The sequence below is a fragment of the Saccopteryx leptura genome, chromosome 1 (assembly GCF_036850995.1).
Source record: "Saccopteryx leptura isolate mSacLep1 chromosome 1, mSacLep1_pri_phased_curated, whole genome shotgun sequence".
Taxonomy (NCBI): Eukaryota; Metazoa; Chordata; class Mammalia; order Chiroptera; family Emballonuridae; genus Saccopteryx; species Saccopteryx leptura.
This window is the reverse complement of record NC_089503.1, coordinates 297,913,248-297,928,795: the sequence shown is the minus strand read 5'-3', so window position 1 is coordinate 297,928,795 and position 15,548 is coordinate 297,913,248. Positions and strand designations below refer to the sequence as shown.

The 15,548-nt window shown below is 39.9% G+C and overlaps 2 protein-coding genes across 6 annotated transcripts in view; one reads left to right on the top strand and one right to left on the bottom strand.

Moving 5' to 3' along the window:
• Positions 1-15,548, bottom strand: part of ANKS1B (ankyrin repeat and sterile alpha motif domain containing 1B) — a 1,043,795-nt gene that overhangs the window by 755,273 nt on the left and 272,974 nt on the right. The window lies entirely within an intron of this gene.
• Positions 11,003-12,615, top strand: GARIN6 (golgi associated RAB2 interactor family member 6). The gene is made up of 2 exons (XM_066348078.1): positions 11,003-11,569; positions 12,541-12,615. The coding sequence occupies exons 1-2, from the start codon at positions 11,003-11,005 to the stop codon at positions 12,613-12,615; spliced, it is 642 nt and encodes a 213-aa protein (XP_066204175.1).

The window sequence follows — 15,548 nt, the reverse complement described above, 5'->3', positions numbered from 1 at the left end:
ATGACCTTTATCATGTTGAGGTATGTTCCGTGTATTCCCACTTTGCTGAGAGTTTTGATCATAAATGGGTGCTCAATTTTATCAAATGCTTTTTCTATATCTACTAATATTATCATGTGGTTTTTATCCTTCCTTTTGTTTATGTGATTAATCACGTTGACTGATTTGCAAATATTGTACCAGCCTCGCCTTCCCAGAATAAATCCCACTTAATCATGATGTATGATTTTTTTTCATGTATTGCTGGATCCAATTTGCTATTATTTTGTTGAGAATTTTAGCATCTAAGTTCATCAGGGATACTGGCCTATAGTTTTCTTTTTTTGTAGTGTCTTTGCCTGGTTGTGCAATGAGGATTATGTTCTCCTCATAAAAGAAGTTTGGAAGTTTTCCCTCCTCTTGAATTTTTTGAAATAGCTTGAGGATAGGAGTTAGTTTTTTATGAATATTTGGTAATATTCACCTGTGAAGCCATCAGGCCCAGGACTTTTGTTTGTTGGAAGTTTTTTGATAACTGTTTCCATCTCATTTGTTGTAATCAGTCTGTTTAGGTTTTCTGATTCTTCCAGATTGATTTTTGAATGATTATATGTTTCAAGGAATTTATCCTTTTCATGTAGGTTGTCCAATTTTTTGGCATACAGTGCTTGATAGTATTTTCTTATAATTCTTTGAATTTTTGCTGTGTCAGTTGTTACTTCTCCACTATCATTTCTAATTTTTATTTATTTGAGTCCTCTCTCTTTTTTTCTTGGTGAGTCTGGTTAAAGGTTCATCAATTTTGTTTACCTTTTCAAAGAACCAGCTCTTAGTTTCATTGATCTTCTGAATCATTTTTCTTGCCTCTATGTCATTTATTTCCACGCTGATCTTTATTATTTCCTTCCTTCTACTACCTCTGGACTTTACTTGCTGTTCTTTTTCTAGTTCTTTTAGGTGCAGGGTTAAATTGTTAATTTGAGTTTTTTCTTGCTTCTTAAGGTATATTGTAATGCTATGAACCTTCCCTCTCAGTACTGTTTTTGCTGTGTCCGATAAATTTTGAGTTGTTTTATGTTCATTTTCATTTGTTTCAAGGAAGTTTTTGATTTCTTTCTTGATCTCATTGTTAACCCATTCATTATTTAATAGCATGCTATTTAGTCTCCAAGTGTTTGAATGTTTTTGTTTTTCTATTGTAGTTGATTTCTAGTTTCATGCCATGTGATCAGAGAAGATGCTAGATATGATTTCAATCGTCTTAAATTTATTAAGACTTGTTTTGTGTCCTAACGTGGTCTATCCTGGAAAATGTATCATGAGCACTTGAAAAGAATGTATATTCTGCTGCATTGGGGTGAAAGGTTCTAAAGATATCTATTAAATCCAGTTGATCTAGTGCAGTAGTCAACCTGGTCAATAGTGGGCTTTCCAGCTTTCATGGTGGGTGGTAGTGGAGCAACCAAAGTATAAATAAAAAGATAGATTTAACTATAGTAGGTTGTTTTATAAAGATTTATTCTACCAAACAGCGAAAATCCGACATAAAGCACTTGGTAAGTAATTATTATTATATGCTTTAACTTGCCGTAACTCTGCTTTATAAATTTTATAAAGTAAAGTTACTTCCTTACTTTATAAATCACCATTACTGTGAAACCGGTGGGCAGCCAGAAAATTTTACTACTAACAGAGATACAAAAGTGGGCGGTAGGTATGAAAATGTTGACTACCCCTGATCTAGAGTATCATTTAAGGTGGCTGTTTCTTTGTTCATTTTCTGTCTGGAGTTTCTATCCATTGATGTTAGTGAGGTATTAAAATCCCCTACTATTATAGTATTGCTGTAGATCTCACCCTTTTTGTCTATCAAAATCTGTTTTATATATTTAGGTGCTCCTATATTAGGTGCATATATATTTATAATAGTTATATTTTCCTACTGTAATGCTCCTTTTATCATTATGTAGTGACCTTCTTTATCTCTTACTATAGCCTTTTTTTAAGTTTATTTTGTCAGATATTAGTATTGCTACCCCAGCTTTTTTTCCTTTCCATTTGTGTGAAATATTTTTTCCATCCCTTTACTCTCAGTTTATGTGTATGTTTTGTTCTGAGGTGGGTTTCTTGTAGACAAGCAAATGTATGGGTCCTGTTTTCTTATCCATGCTGCTATCCTATGTCTTTTGATTGGAGCATTTAATCCATTTACAATTAAGGTTATTATTAATATGTAGTTGTTTATTGCCATTTTATTCTTTAAATCTATAATCCTCTTTTACTCTATTTCTTTTTTCCTTTGCTCTTTTTACAGCAAGCCTCTTAACATTTCCTTCAGTACTGGTTTGGTTGTAATGAATTCCTTGAGGGTTTTTTTTGTTTTTGTTTTTTTGTCTGGAAAGCTTTTTATTTCTCCTTCAGTTTTAAACAATAATTGATAATCTTGCTGAATAAAGAAGTCTTGATTGTAGGCTCTTGTTTTGCATTACTTTGAATATTTCTTGCCATATCCTTCTTGACTCAAGTGTTTCTGTTGAAAAGTTGGATGTCATCCTTATGGGGGCTCCTCTATAGGTAATAGACTTCTTTTCTCTTGCTGCTTTTAGTATTTTTTCTTTATCTCTTAACTTTGGTATTTTAATTATGATGTGTCTTAATGTAGGCCTTATTGGGTACCTCTTTACCGGAACTCTCTGTGCTTTTTGAATTTGTGTGACTTTTTCCTTCATAAGTTTAGAAAAGTTCTCAGCTATGATTTCTTCAAACAGGTTCTCTATCCCTTGTTCTTTCTCATCTCCTTCAGGAACCCCTATGATGCAGATGTTATTTCTCTTAATACTGTAATAGAGTTCTCTTATAATTTTCTCAGAATTTTTTAGCCTCTTTTCTTTTTGCTGCTCTGTTTCTGTGTTTTTATTTATCTTGTCCTCTAAGTTGCTTTTTTGATCCTCTGTTTCATCCAGCCTACTGTTGATTCCTTCTAGTGTAGTTTTCATTTCTGATATTGTAATTGTCATTTTCGATTGATTCTTTTCTGTGATTTCAATGTCTTTTTTGATGCTTGCAATTTCTTTATTTAGGTGCTCATTAAGTCCATCCATTGTAGCTCTGAAATCCTTAAGGAATCATTATTTTAAACTCTGCATCTGGTAATTTGGTTACTTTCATCTCATTCAGTTCTTTCTCTGTGGATTTCTCTTGTTGATTCATGAAACTCTATCCAGGCCTTATTTATTTATTTATTTATTTATTTATTTATTTATTTATTTTTCTGTATGGGAAATCCACAGGAATGTGGTGTGACCTCTGAAAACCAGAAGGTGTGGTCTGCCCAGTTACTCTCCAGGGCAGAGTGTGTTCTCCATATCAGAAGGGGGAGGTGTAGCTCAGATCTCCCTGGAAATCTGAGTCACTGACCCTTCCCTTTACTTCCTCCTTTCCGAACGGCCTTTTGCGCTGATTGGAGCTGAGCTGGAGAGCTTTCTGGAGGTGGGTCAATTGGCCTTATGCTAGGCTTGTACTGGACAAAGGGAGTGCCCCTCCTCCTGCTATGGCTGCCTCAGTATTGGAGAATGACTCAGCACAGGTATTCTTCTCCCCATCACCGTTTATGTCCCTGTGCCACCATCCCCCCACCCACCTCATGCAAGACCAGTCCTCTCAGCTCTTCTAATCCCCAGAGCCTTAGGTAAGTGGCTGTGAGTGAAATTTTCTGCGCTGGCCCTTTAAGGCTGCAACCTCTTTGCAAGCCGTTTCCTGCAGACAGAAATCCTGCTCTTCTCCCCACTCAATGCTGTGAAGCTGTTTCCTTCCCTCTCTGGGTCTCTAGGCTGGGGCCTGGTCCTGGGATATAGGACCCCCGCCTCTCAGGGTCTCTCTCCCCACAATGAGAATCCCTCTGGACCCTCAGCCATTCTTCGCTCCTGGGAGTGGGGGAGCCCCCACCATGTCCTCGCAGTTCCTACCAGTCTCTGTGTGGTTTCTTCTGTGCTCCTTGGTTTACGTGTGTTGGGCAGATAAAATATATTATGCTCACTTTGTTAAAGGTGGTGCTATACACATGGAAGCCCGCCACCCAGGTGATTGCTTGGGATGGGTGTGATTATGTTAATATGTGTTGGGGGAGGGCTTTCGCCCCAAAAGGTTTTAAAGGGAAGAATGATTACGTTCTAGATGGAGAGCAGAGAGGAGAGCAGAGAAAGGCCACATGGAGGAGAGGAGAGAAGCAGCCAAGATGGCATAATACTGAAGGAGAAGCCAGTTTATGCAGAGTTTGTGCAGAGAGGAGGAGATGGGGAACAGAGGTGAATAAGTCTGGTGAGCTAGAAACCTTTGATTCTAGGAAACTCGGATAAGTCAGTGGTTTTGGGAGCCCTAAATGGAATGGGAAGTGTTTTCCCACTGTGTGTATTTCTTGCCCACTGGGTGCAAACTAGGATTAAAGCAAATGGCCTACCAGTTCTTGGCTCCGTTGTTTCATTACTGTCTGTCCGAAACCTATGCGAACCTGCACAGACCAGGCTGCTGTGATGGTGGCCGTGGCTACTGGTTTTAGAACATGTCCTGTTCTTTTAGTCCAAAGTTGGTTTTAATGATGATTGTTCTTAAATTAATTTATAATCCAGTTTGGTCCTGTGAGGTGGCAGTTTGTATGTCTGCCTATTCTGCTGCCATCTTGGAATCTCCGCATAAACTTATTTTAAGAACATCTAATGACTAATTATATGGAAATTTGTTCTGAGAGCAAGCATACAGAGAACTGCCAAGTTTACATTTTAAAAAATTCTTATTCTCAGTTTCAGGTAGATTTTTATTTAGCCACCTAAGTTTCTTAAGTGTTGAGGCAAATACTAATAAGGTAGTCTTCTTAATAGCTAGAGGAAGTTCAGATAAACTTCATCAGATTCATGAAAATAGAGACATACTTGCCAGAATGCTACACATTGATGGTTATCAGGCCACAGAACAGACATTCTACTGCTGTTGGTCTAATGACTAGATTGGAAAAAACTGAAAGTCCATAAGTCCTCTCAGTAAAATAGTTTCTGATTTCCCTGGATACAAGGCAATTAACTCACTGCTTTAATGGAAACCTAAGATAAATATCTGTTAATAAATGTGCATGACATAAACATGCTTTTATGCAAATTGGTATCTCTTTTATTTTTTAAGCACCTAAATTAAGTTATACTGTGCCCAATGTTACCTATTTCTTCAAAAAAATCCCACAAAAACCACTTTAATGCCTTTAAAATGTTAGTTTGTTTAAAATGTTAGTTTTTACTAACTATATAATAAGTAATGTAGATATAAATTAGAAATTATGATACAAGGACTTTGAACAGGCCAGTAAGAATTGCTATTGATATGTGAGTAGACCTTTCAGTAAATAAAGGAAAACTACTCACATTACCATAAATAACCAGATATCTTAATATTAAGGGAAGAATAGTGTGTTTTTTTGAGCTATAGAACAAACTTAAGACTCAAAAACTATAACTTTAGGCTGACATCAAGAGGAAGGCGGTATGAGAGGTTCCCTGGTCTCTACCCTTGAAGTTGCAACAAGTTGAGCTTCTAGAATTCAATAAATAATTTCTGCTCAACATATGACATGGCTGAGAGATCTGCACATTGAAACATCTGAAGGTAGGTGAGTCAGAGTGAACAGTGGAGGGGGAAGGGAAAGCAGCCGAGATGGATGCCAGAGACACAGCCCAGAGCTCACTGAGTCCCAGGAGAGGGAAAGAATCAGGTTATTGTTTGCAATCTCTAGAGTCCCAGGGGACCGAAAAGATACAGTGATCATTCCTGCCTCAGTGGTTCATATGTGCTGCAGCTGAGGCCAGTGACTGGGGAAGAGATGGAAAGAATAAGTATGACTGTGGTTGTCTGATGGCTGCCAATACAAGCAGGAAAACAAAGCCATGGAGCCTGGCTGCCTCTCCTCCCCTTCTCACAGATAGCAGCATGCCCCAAAAGAAGCTGTAGCAGTGAGTGCTGAGCTATCCATTATCTGCAGCCCTGAAGACTGAAAAGGCAGACGCATTTTTTTTTTCCTGAGTGGCAGGTGCATCCTTCAGCTAATCCCAATGACAGGGGTGAAGATACAGAGGTGAGGCAGCTGAGCTATGGCAGTCACCATTACTGAAAGAACAAAGGCACAAATGCACCAGCCGGCCTCTCCCAGCTCCCATTGCCTCACGTATGGTGGCTGCATGGTTGGCAGTCTGGTTACAGGGGGAAGCACTAAGATGTCACGGGCTCAGAACCCCAGTGCCCACAAAATCTCCTTGGGAGTTGTGCCCTGAAGTGATCTGGTTACAGAAGAGCCACTCAACTCTCCAGGGAATACAGGGCATTTTCAACTGCCCCACAAAGATCTGAGAAGCCCGATCAGTGCAAAAGAAACCAAGGAAGAAACTTATGCTTCAGTGCCACCTACTGAAAAACAAAAAACTTTTTAACCTTCTAAATAAAGAAATGTGACTCTTTAAAAAATATTAGGTTTTATTCCCACAGATGCCTAGGTAGAAAAAGAATTCATCATATACCATAAATAACCAAGGTAATGAGGCAGCTCAGAAAGAAAATGAAAAATCTCCAGAGACTAAATTTAAAGATATGGAAATATGTGATTTAAATGGCAGAGAATTCAAGATTGCAGTTCTGAAAAAAATTCAATGAGATACAAGAAACACAGATAGTCAGTTCAATAAACTCAGAAATAAAATCAATAAACAAAAGTAAGTATTTTACCAAAGAGATAAAAACTTTTTAAAAAATGACCAACCAAACAAAAATTCTGGAGCTGAAGAACTCTGTAAAAGAGATGAAGAATTACCTATAGAGTTTAGGAAATATAACTTACCATATGGAGGAAAGATTTAGTGATATTAAAGGTAGTAATCTAGAAATGACACAGATGGAAGACAGAGACTTCAAAGTAAAAGATATGAAAGAACTCTACAAGAACTATCTGACTCCATCAGATAAAGCAATATAAGAATAATGGGTATACCACAAGGAGAAGAAAGGAACAAGGGAACAGTGAACCTATTCAAATAAATAGTTGATGAGAACTTTCCAAACCTCAGCTAATATGATACCCAATGGTGAAAACTGAAAGCTTTTCCTTAAAGATCAGGAATAAGATAAGGAAGCCTACTCTCACCATGATTATTCAACATAGTTCTGTAAATTCAAGCTACAGCAATCAGGAAAGAGAAAGAAATAAAAGGCATCCAAACTAGGAATAAAGAAGTAAAATCATCACTTTTTGCAGATGACATGATTCTTTATATAGAAAATCCTAAAGATTCCATCAAAGAACTATTAGAAACAATATACAATTACAGTAAAATTGCAGGATACAAAATCAACATACAAATATCCACTGCATTCCTATATACTAACAATAAAATCTCAGGGGGAAAAATGAAAAAAAAATTCCTTTAGCAGTTGCAACAAAAAGAATAAAATACCTAGGAATAAACTTAACAAAGTAGGTGAAGGACCTATCCACTAAAAACTATAAGACATTATTAAAAGAAATTGAAAAAGACACAAAAAAAGAAAAGATATTCCATGATCATGGGTTAGAAGAAGCAATATAGTTTAAAATGACTATATTATTTACCCAAAGCAATATATAGACTGATGCAACCCCCATCAAAATCCCATTGACATTTCTTTAAAAAATAGTACAAAAAACTATCACATTTGTATGGAACCACAGAAGACCCTCAAATAGCCAAAGTAATACTGAGAAAAAAGAACAAAGCTGGAGGTATCACACTCCCTAACTTCAAATTACACTGCAGAGCCATGATAACCAAAACAGCATGAAATTGGCAGAAAAACAGAAACCAATGAAACTGAATTGAGAGCTCAGAAATAAAACCACATGTACATGAGCAAATAATCTTTGACAAAGGAGCAAAAAACATGCAGTGGAGAAAAAAGAAAGCCTCAATAAACGATGTTAGGAAAATTGGAAGCCACATGCAGAAGAATAAAACTAAACTGCTATTTGTCATTGTACACAAAAATTAATTCAAAATGGATCAAAGACCTAAATATAGGACTTGAAACATTAAATTACATAGAAGAAAGCATAGGTACTAAAATCAGAACCTTGGTTTTAGAGAGTATTTTATGAATTTGACCTCAAAGGTAAGGGAAGTAAAAGCAAAATAAATGAATGGGACTCCTATCAAACTACAAAACTTCTGCACAGGAAAAGAAAGCATCAACAAACGAAAAAGCTCACCAATCAAATGGGATAGCATTTTTGCAAGCAACACCTTGAATAAGGGGTTAATAATCAAAATATATAAAGAACTCATATAGCTCAACAACAACAAAAAAAAACAATCCAATTAAAAAAATGGGCAGAGGACCTAAACAGACATTTCTCCCAAGAAGACAAATAAATGGCCTACAGATATATGTAAAGATATTCAACGTCACTGGTTATTAGGGAAATGCAAATAAAAACTACAAGGAGATACCACCTCATCCCTGTTAAAATGGTTATTATCAACAAGATGAGTATTAATAATTGTTGGAGAGGTTGTGGTTAAAAAAGAATCCTCATTCACTGCTGGTGGGAAAGTAAACTGAAACAGCCACTATGGAAAACATTATGGAGGTTCCTCAAAAAATTAGGAATAGAGTTACCAGATGATCCAGCAACCCCTTTTCTGGGTATCTACCCGAATAATTTGAAAACATTTACACATAAAAATATAAATAAACCCCTAGGGTCCAATCACAGTAGGGGCCAGAGCCTAGGGGCATGCAGTTCCCTGAGGGAAGGGTCTTTTAGCCTAGATTCTAGTGAATAAAATTTTGTTGACAACTGTGTGTGTGTGTATGTCTGTGTGTGTGTCTATGTGTGTTTCTATGTTCACTGCAGCATTATTCATGGTGGACAAGACATGGAAACAATCAAACTGTCCTTTGATAGATTATTGGATAAACAAGACATGGTACATATATATTTATATAATGGAATATTACTCAGCCATGAGAAAAGATGACATACTGTCATTTGTGACCACATGGATAGATCTTGAGAATAACATGTTAAGCAACACAAGTCAGATGGAAAAAGTCAAGAACCATATGATTTCACTCTTAAGTGGGATATAAAACTCAAAGCAACAAATAAACAAACAAGACAGACAAACAAACAAAACTCATAGACACGGACAACAGTGTGGTGGTTACCACAGAGCAATGAGGTGGGAGGGAAGTTAACATAAGGTAAAAGGGTCAGATAGACGGTGTTGGAAGCAGATTGGACTTGAGATGGTGAACACACAATGCTATGTATAGATCATAATAATAGAAGTGTACACTTTAAACCTATCGATTTTACTAACCAATGTCACCCTAATAAATTTAATTTAAAAACTATGGCTATATATGTGTGTGCATATATGTGTAAAAACAGCCTTTTTTCTTACTGCTAACAGAAATAATTATCCTAATAAAAACAGAAAGTATAAAAAACAATTAAAATCACAACATTAAGATAAGCACTTTAAATGTTTCACTGAACATATTTTAAAATCCAAACCACATACACAGATGATTTTACCTAAGTTGGAATATGTGTATCATGCTAGCTTGAAATATGTTTGCTTTGATCTTTTCTTTAAAAGTTAAGGACTTCTTTTCATTTCGGTAAATATAAACTACATAATCATTTTTATGGATAGACTATTCTATCATACAATGTTCCATAATTTATTTAACCAAATCTCTACTGTAAAATATTATTCTTGGTTATTCTCTTTTTTGATACAAGAAACCTTGCACAACATCTTGTACTAACCTGTTTACCAACTTGTCCAATTCTCCTTCTCTCTTTTTTAAAAAATTTTTTTTATTTTTCTGAACTGAGAAGTGGGAAAGCAGAGACAGACTCCTGCATGCACCCAACCCGGATCTACCCGCAAGCCCACTAGGGGGCGATGCTCTGCCCAACTGGGGCATTGCTCCTCTGCAACCGGAGCCATTCTAGCACCTGAGGCAGAGGCCATGGAGCCGTCCTCAGCACCTGGGCCAACTTTGCTCCAATGGAGCCTTGGCTGCGGGAGGGGAAGAGAGAGATAGAGAGGAAGGAGAGGGGGAAGAGTGGAGAAATAGATGGGCGCTTCTCTGTGTGCCCTGGCCAGAATGGAACCCAGGACTTCTATACCCCTGGCTGACACTCTAACACTGAGCCAACCGGCCAGAGCTGTCCAATTCTCTCTTTAAGGTAAATTCTACAAGTAATTCTAATTGTCTATAATCAGAAGTGCTGGATAAGAGACTATGGGTATTTTAAACTCACACATAACAGAAATTTACCTCTTTTTGAAAGCAGTTTGCCATTATGTATTAAGATTCTTAGATGGAGCCCTGGTGGGAGGGGGTGTTCTGCTTAGCTGTGGCAGGCAGGGAGGTGTGGTGAAGTGGAGAGGTCAGTATCCTTGCGATGAGGGAGGGGCTGTTGGGTAATGGAGACAAAGGAGTGTGTGATGGGCACAGGTCACAATAGTCAGGAGAGGTAGTAAAACAGCCCCGCACATGGTTTGGGCGTAGGTGGAGATTGGTTTCCAAAAGAAAAGATAGTGAGATAAGGATCAACTATTAAGGTTGTTGAATCAAAGAATAGAGGTTTTAGCGAACCGATGTATTTCTGGCTGAAACGGAAGTCCTCCTGGAGTGAACACCAATATCCGCAAGCCTGGACTTCTGCGCACCTCGAGATCTGAGGGGACCGGAGAGCCGCACACCTCGGGGGGTGCACCGTCTCGTGAGGGAGCGATCATAGCCAACCCTGGGAAGCTAGTAATCAGCACCCCTGTCTTCGGTCACGCAGAGATTTTTAAAAAAGAACAAAAAAAAGAAAAGCCTTCAGAAGACCGTTAGCCCACCAGCTAGAGAGGCATGGTAAACAGGGCGATCCGTGAGGAGTGGTGAGAAAGGGAGGAGGAGCCCCTAGGAGTTGTCTTTATAAAAGAGAGCCATGAGCAGCTACTCCTTGTTACCCTCTTACACAACCAAAAGCGGCCCTGCTAGGGGCATGTTTAATACCCCCATGGGGAAACTGCAGCGACAGCTGTACAAAGGGGAGTATAGTATGTTCAAGTCCGCGCCGATGTTTGAGAGCGACTTCATACAGGTCAGCAGAAGGGGAGAAGTGATTGACGTGCACAACGCTGTCCAAATGGTCACGGTGGGCATCGTTTGCACCTGCCCCCACCTCGTACTTCCTGATGTCCTGCTGCTGGCTACCCAGAAAATGAGAAAGACGTCTACACTGGGCTTAGAGCTAAGAAGGCTGCTTCCCTTGAGGTTAGTGAAGCTATCCATTCATAACATTCAAAAACAACGGCTCTGCCTGAAGCTTGTCACTGGCCGCACTTTTTACCTTCAACTGTGCCTGCGTTCAGATGTAAGAAATCTTTTTGCTTACTGGGAAAAAGTTGTTTACATGCTAAACCCACCAGTGGAGGCATACAGCTGCACCCATGCCATTCCCACTGATGACACACTGGATCTGTCCGCCTTAACGGAAGAAAACAGCCAAGAGGTAAGTCTTTGTAAAGTCTCTAGATTAAGATGGGGCCAGGGTGTTTTGGGAGAACAGCTAAATTTCTTGCAGAGTTTTTGGTACTGAGGCACATCTAAAAATGCAATGTATTTGGAAGTATTCAGAGCCAAATGAGCCTCCGTTTGGAAGCCATGCCAAATTGGGGAGGTTCCCAGTGCTTCCCCAGTGTTCCCCAAGGCTGTATGTATTTCACAGATCCTTTCAGCAACTCTTAATTTCATATGCAATGTTGTATTGCGATTGCAGCATCCTCATCATCCAACCTATGCTTGGACATACACTACTCCACCCAAGCACGCTGACATGTTGTGGGCATCGCTCCATGACTGCCATGTACTAGTTTTTTGTATGCAACATATTGTGTGCACGCACACAATTTATTAGTAGCTATATAATATCAAAGTGCATGCTACTTCACCAGCAGAAACTCTAACACAAGTCTATTTTAAACAGCGTATGAGTAGATATTTACTGGTGAGTTATCAAAGTGCTTTCTCTGGTACTAGAAGTGTTCAAGCAAAACTGGAATGATTATTATAGTCATTGTGGAGATACTGTTGCATCAGATGCAACATTGGACTTGAGACTTCAAAATTCTTATTATAAGCGATTTTCAACTGGTGTACCACAAGAGGCACACTGGTGTCCCACAAGAATTTTTAGAACTTGCAATACCTGACTATCAGGGGCACTGACTTCTTTTCCCTTAGATTGTCAAATTAAAAAAATTACAACAGCCAACAACACAATAGTCATCCAGTATAATGAACCGAAATTATACCTATTTTTTTTTTTGTTGGATCAGCAAAACATATTTTTTGGTGCCACAGAAAGTTAATAATTAGTCTATGTGTACCATGAGATGAAAAAGGTTGAAAACCACTAAGCTACAGGAATAGAAGGGAGCTGACCTTTCTGTTCTTTGTTTCACTCATCTGTCTTCCTACCAGGCGAATGCCTTTCCTTCCTATGAACAAGATGAAGATCAAGTCAGCATCATCAGGAAAATTCACATGGACCCTTAAGTGTTTGGGGTCATCTCGTGTGGTTATGCTGGGGAGGAATGAACTCCACATGCCTCCCACATAATACTGCATTCAAGACTTCGTATTCTTCAGTCACAAAGCCAACAGTGCTGGTAAAAGGGCAGGACCGGTGTCAGGAGCAGGGGTAACAACAGGCAGTACCACCGGTGCCAGGGTTGTGGCCGCAGCCAGTCTGCAGACACTTCTTGTCCTCAGAGGGGATTCCCGCACGTCAGCAGCATGAGGATGGTCGGTGACTGCAGAACCTGAGACTACCGGCAAGAACTTTGGACTCTGAACTACCTTTAACTTTCCCTTAATTGATATTTGTACAGATGACAATAAAATGTTAAAGACACAGTCATCTGTGATCTATATCTATTAGCCAAAGAAAACTCTAAAAATTTTAAAATATATAACCAGGACAGAAGCAACCAAGAGAAGCAGGAAGATGTAAATCAAACCAATAAAGCATCATGACATCATATGTAGTTTCTTGTTTTGTTTTTTTTACTATGTTAACATTATGAACTTGAATATGTTACCTGTTTCCTTCTTTAAATGATTACTTTAATGAGAATTAGACATTATACATGTGAAATATCTGGCATCTACTACACACTGTATAAATGGTAGTGATTATTATTGTCAGGAGTGTTGAAAACGAATTTGAATTTAATTATACTTCCTAAAGCAGGCTTCATTCTCCTAGTCTCTTCATTCTTGAATCCTCTCCTAATTCTTTGCCCAACTTAAATCTTACTTAACTGGTTTGAAATTAGTATAAAGTACTTAAAATTAAAGTATCCAACATATTCATCTTAATTTTAATTTCCTAATGTTACTCAGAATTCTAAATTTAATGAATTTAAAAGGAATTGCTTCCTGTAAAAATTTCAACATACAATGTTAGATAAAGGCCCTGGCCAGTTGGCCCAGTGGTAGAGTATCAGCCTGGCGTGTAGATGTCCCAGGTTTGATTCCCAGCCAGGGCACATAGGAGAAGTGCCCATGTGCTACTCCACCCTTTCCCCTCTCCTTTCTCTCTGTCTCTCTCTTCCTGTCCCGCAGCTAAGGCTCCACTGGAGCAAAGTTGGCACAGGTGCTGAGGATGGCTCCATGGCCTCTGCCTCAGGTGCTAGAATGGCTCTGGTTGCAACAAAGCAACAGCCCAGATGGGCAGAGCATCGCCCCCTGGTGGGCATGCCGGGTGGATCCCAGTCAGATGCATGTAGGAGTCTGTCTCTCTGCCTCCCTCAGAAAAATACAAAAAAAAAAAAAAGTTAGATAAAACCTGAATGCAAGATCAATTCAAAATCTAGACAAACTGAAAATTAAATAATCTTAGAAGTATAAGATAATTGCAAGTAAAACAATCTATTTAAGAGTCTAGAAGATGACGTCAGAGTAATGGCGGGGTAGGAAGCGATACCGATAAATCTCCCCCAAAACTCAACAAGATCTTCAACCAGAAACAGAAAAACCTATACTTGGAGCTTCCAGATGCTTCGCAATACACCCAAAGGTATGATTGAGTGAAAAATTGGCTAAATATATAACCAAACCCCGAAGGAAATAGGGAGTAAGAAATGCTCCGCCTTCCTCACTAACCTAAACAGGGCGGCTTTCTCTGGTAACTGTGAATATAGAAACTGAGGCGGGCAAAGGGGGTGAATACATCGAGGCCGCGAAACAAACGGCCGAACCAGGCTGTGGCACGGAGATCCAAGCCGAGGAAAATCTGATCCTGTGGCAACCCGGGCAATACAAGCTAATACTCGCGCCAAACCCAAACAAAGAAAGACAAGCGGCGCGGCCATTTTTACCCGGTCTCCTGGCTGGTGCGCAGTTAGTGGGCGAGAGATTACTTCCTAGGCCCCGGGAGTCAGTGCCCGTGTTGCCTCACGGAGAGGCAGGGTCAGAGGCCTTTCTGTGGGCCGAGGGCAGAGTCTCTGGGCAGCCCCAGCGCCCTGGGAAAGCCACGCATGGGAGGGAGTGAGAACTAATTCCAACGGTGGAGATTTTCCGTGCCGGAGGGTGTTTCATATCCTGGTTTGCGCGCGCAGATAAGGAGTGAGCGATTCCTCCGAGTGCCCCGGCAGTGCGCGCTCGTGTTATCGCATAGAGGAGCAGAGTCAGGGGCCTTTGTGTGGGCCGAAAGCGGAATCTCGGGCCGCCCCAGCGCCTTGCAAAAGCCGCGCAGGGGGACGGAGTGAGACTCAATTCCAACGCTGCAACTTTTCCCTGCGGTTGGGGGTTTCACTCAGAGCGTGAGACTGCTGGCCGGATATCCTGGTCTGCGCGCGCAGCCAGTGAGTGAGAGTTTCCTCCAAGCGCCCCGGAAGTGGGCACCCGCTTGTGTTACCGGACAGAGTGGCAGAGCCAGAGGTCTTTGAATGGCCGGAAAGCCCGCCTGATTATGCTAGCAGCTCTGACTGACTGAGCCTTACCCAGAGCCCTGTGCTGAGTGGAAATAGAGTGGGGAGTTGCCAGCTCTTTGAGCCTCTTACTATCCAGGCAGAGGCAGCAGCAACCCCATAGCTGGATTATCAGGCTACTAATTGAAGAAGGAAAGACTAGGAGAAAGGCTCTAGGAACACGGACTCTCTCACTGTCGGAGCCTATAAATGCTAATAGCCTAGACTGCCAACGAGACTAAAGCACAATACATGACATTGCCATAGAGACTTATCAACTGCAAACCTCCACCTGAGCGTGGCAAAGGGGCAAAACCCGGGGTACAGAGTCACCGACCAGGAAGAGGGAGAGAAAAGAAAAAGCAAGAAGATAACCTCTCAAAATCAAGAATAATCTGCAGACTTTATAACCTATCCCATTTTATTATATTTGTTCGTTTGTTTCTCTTATCTTCATTCTTGATACTTTTTTTTTCCTCCTCCAATTTGGCCGATTAACTCTCTACCGGTCTTACT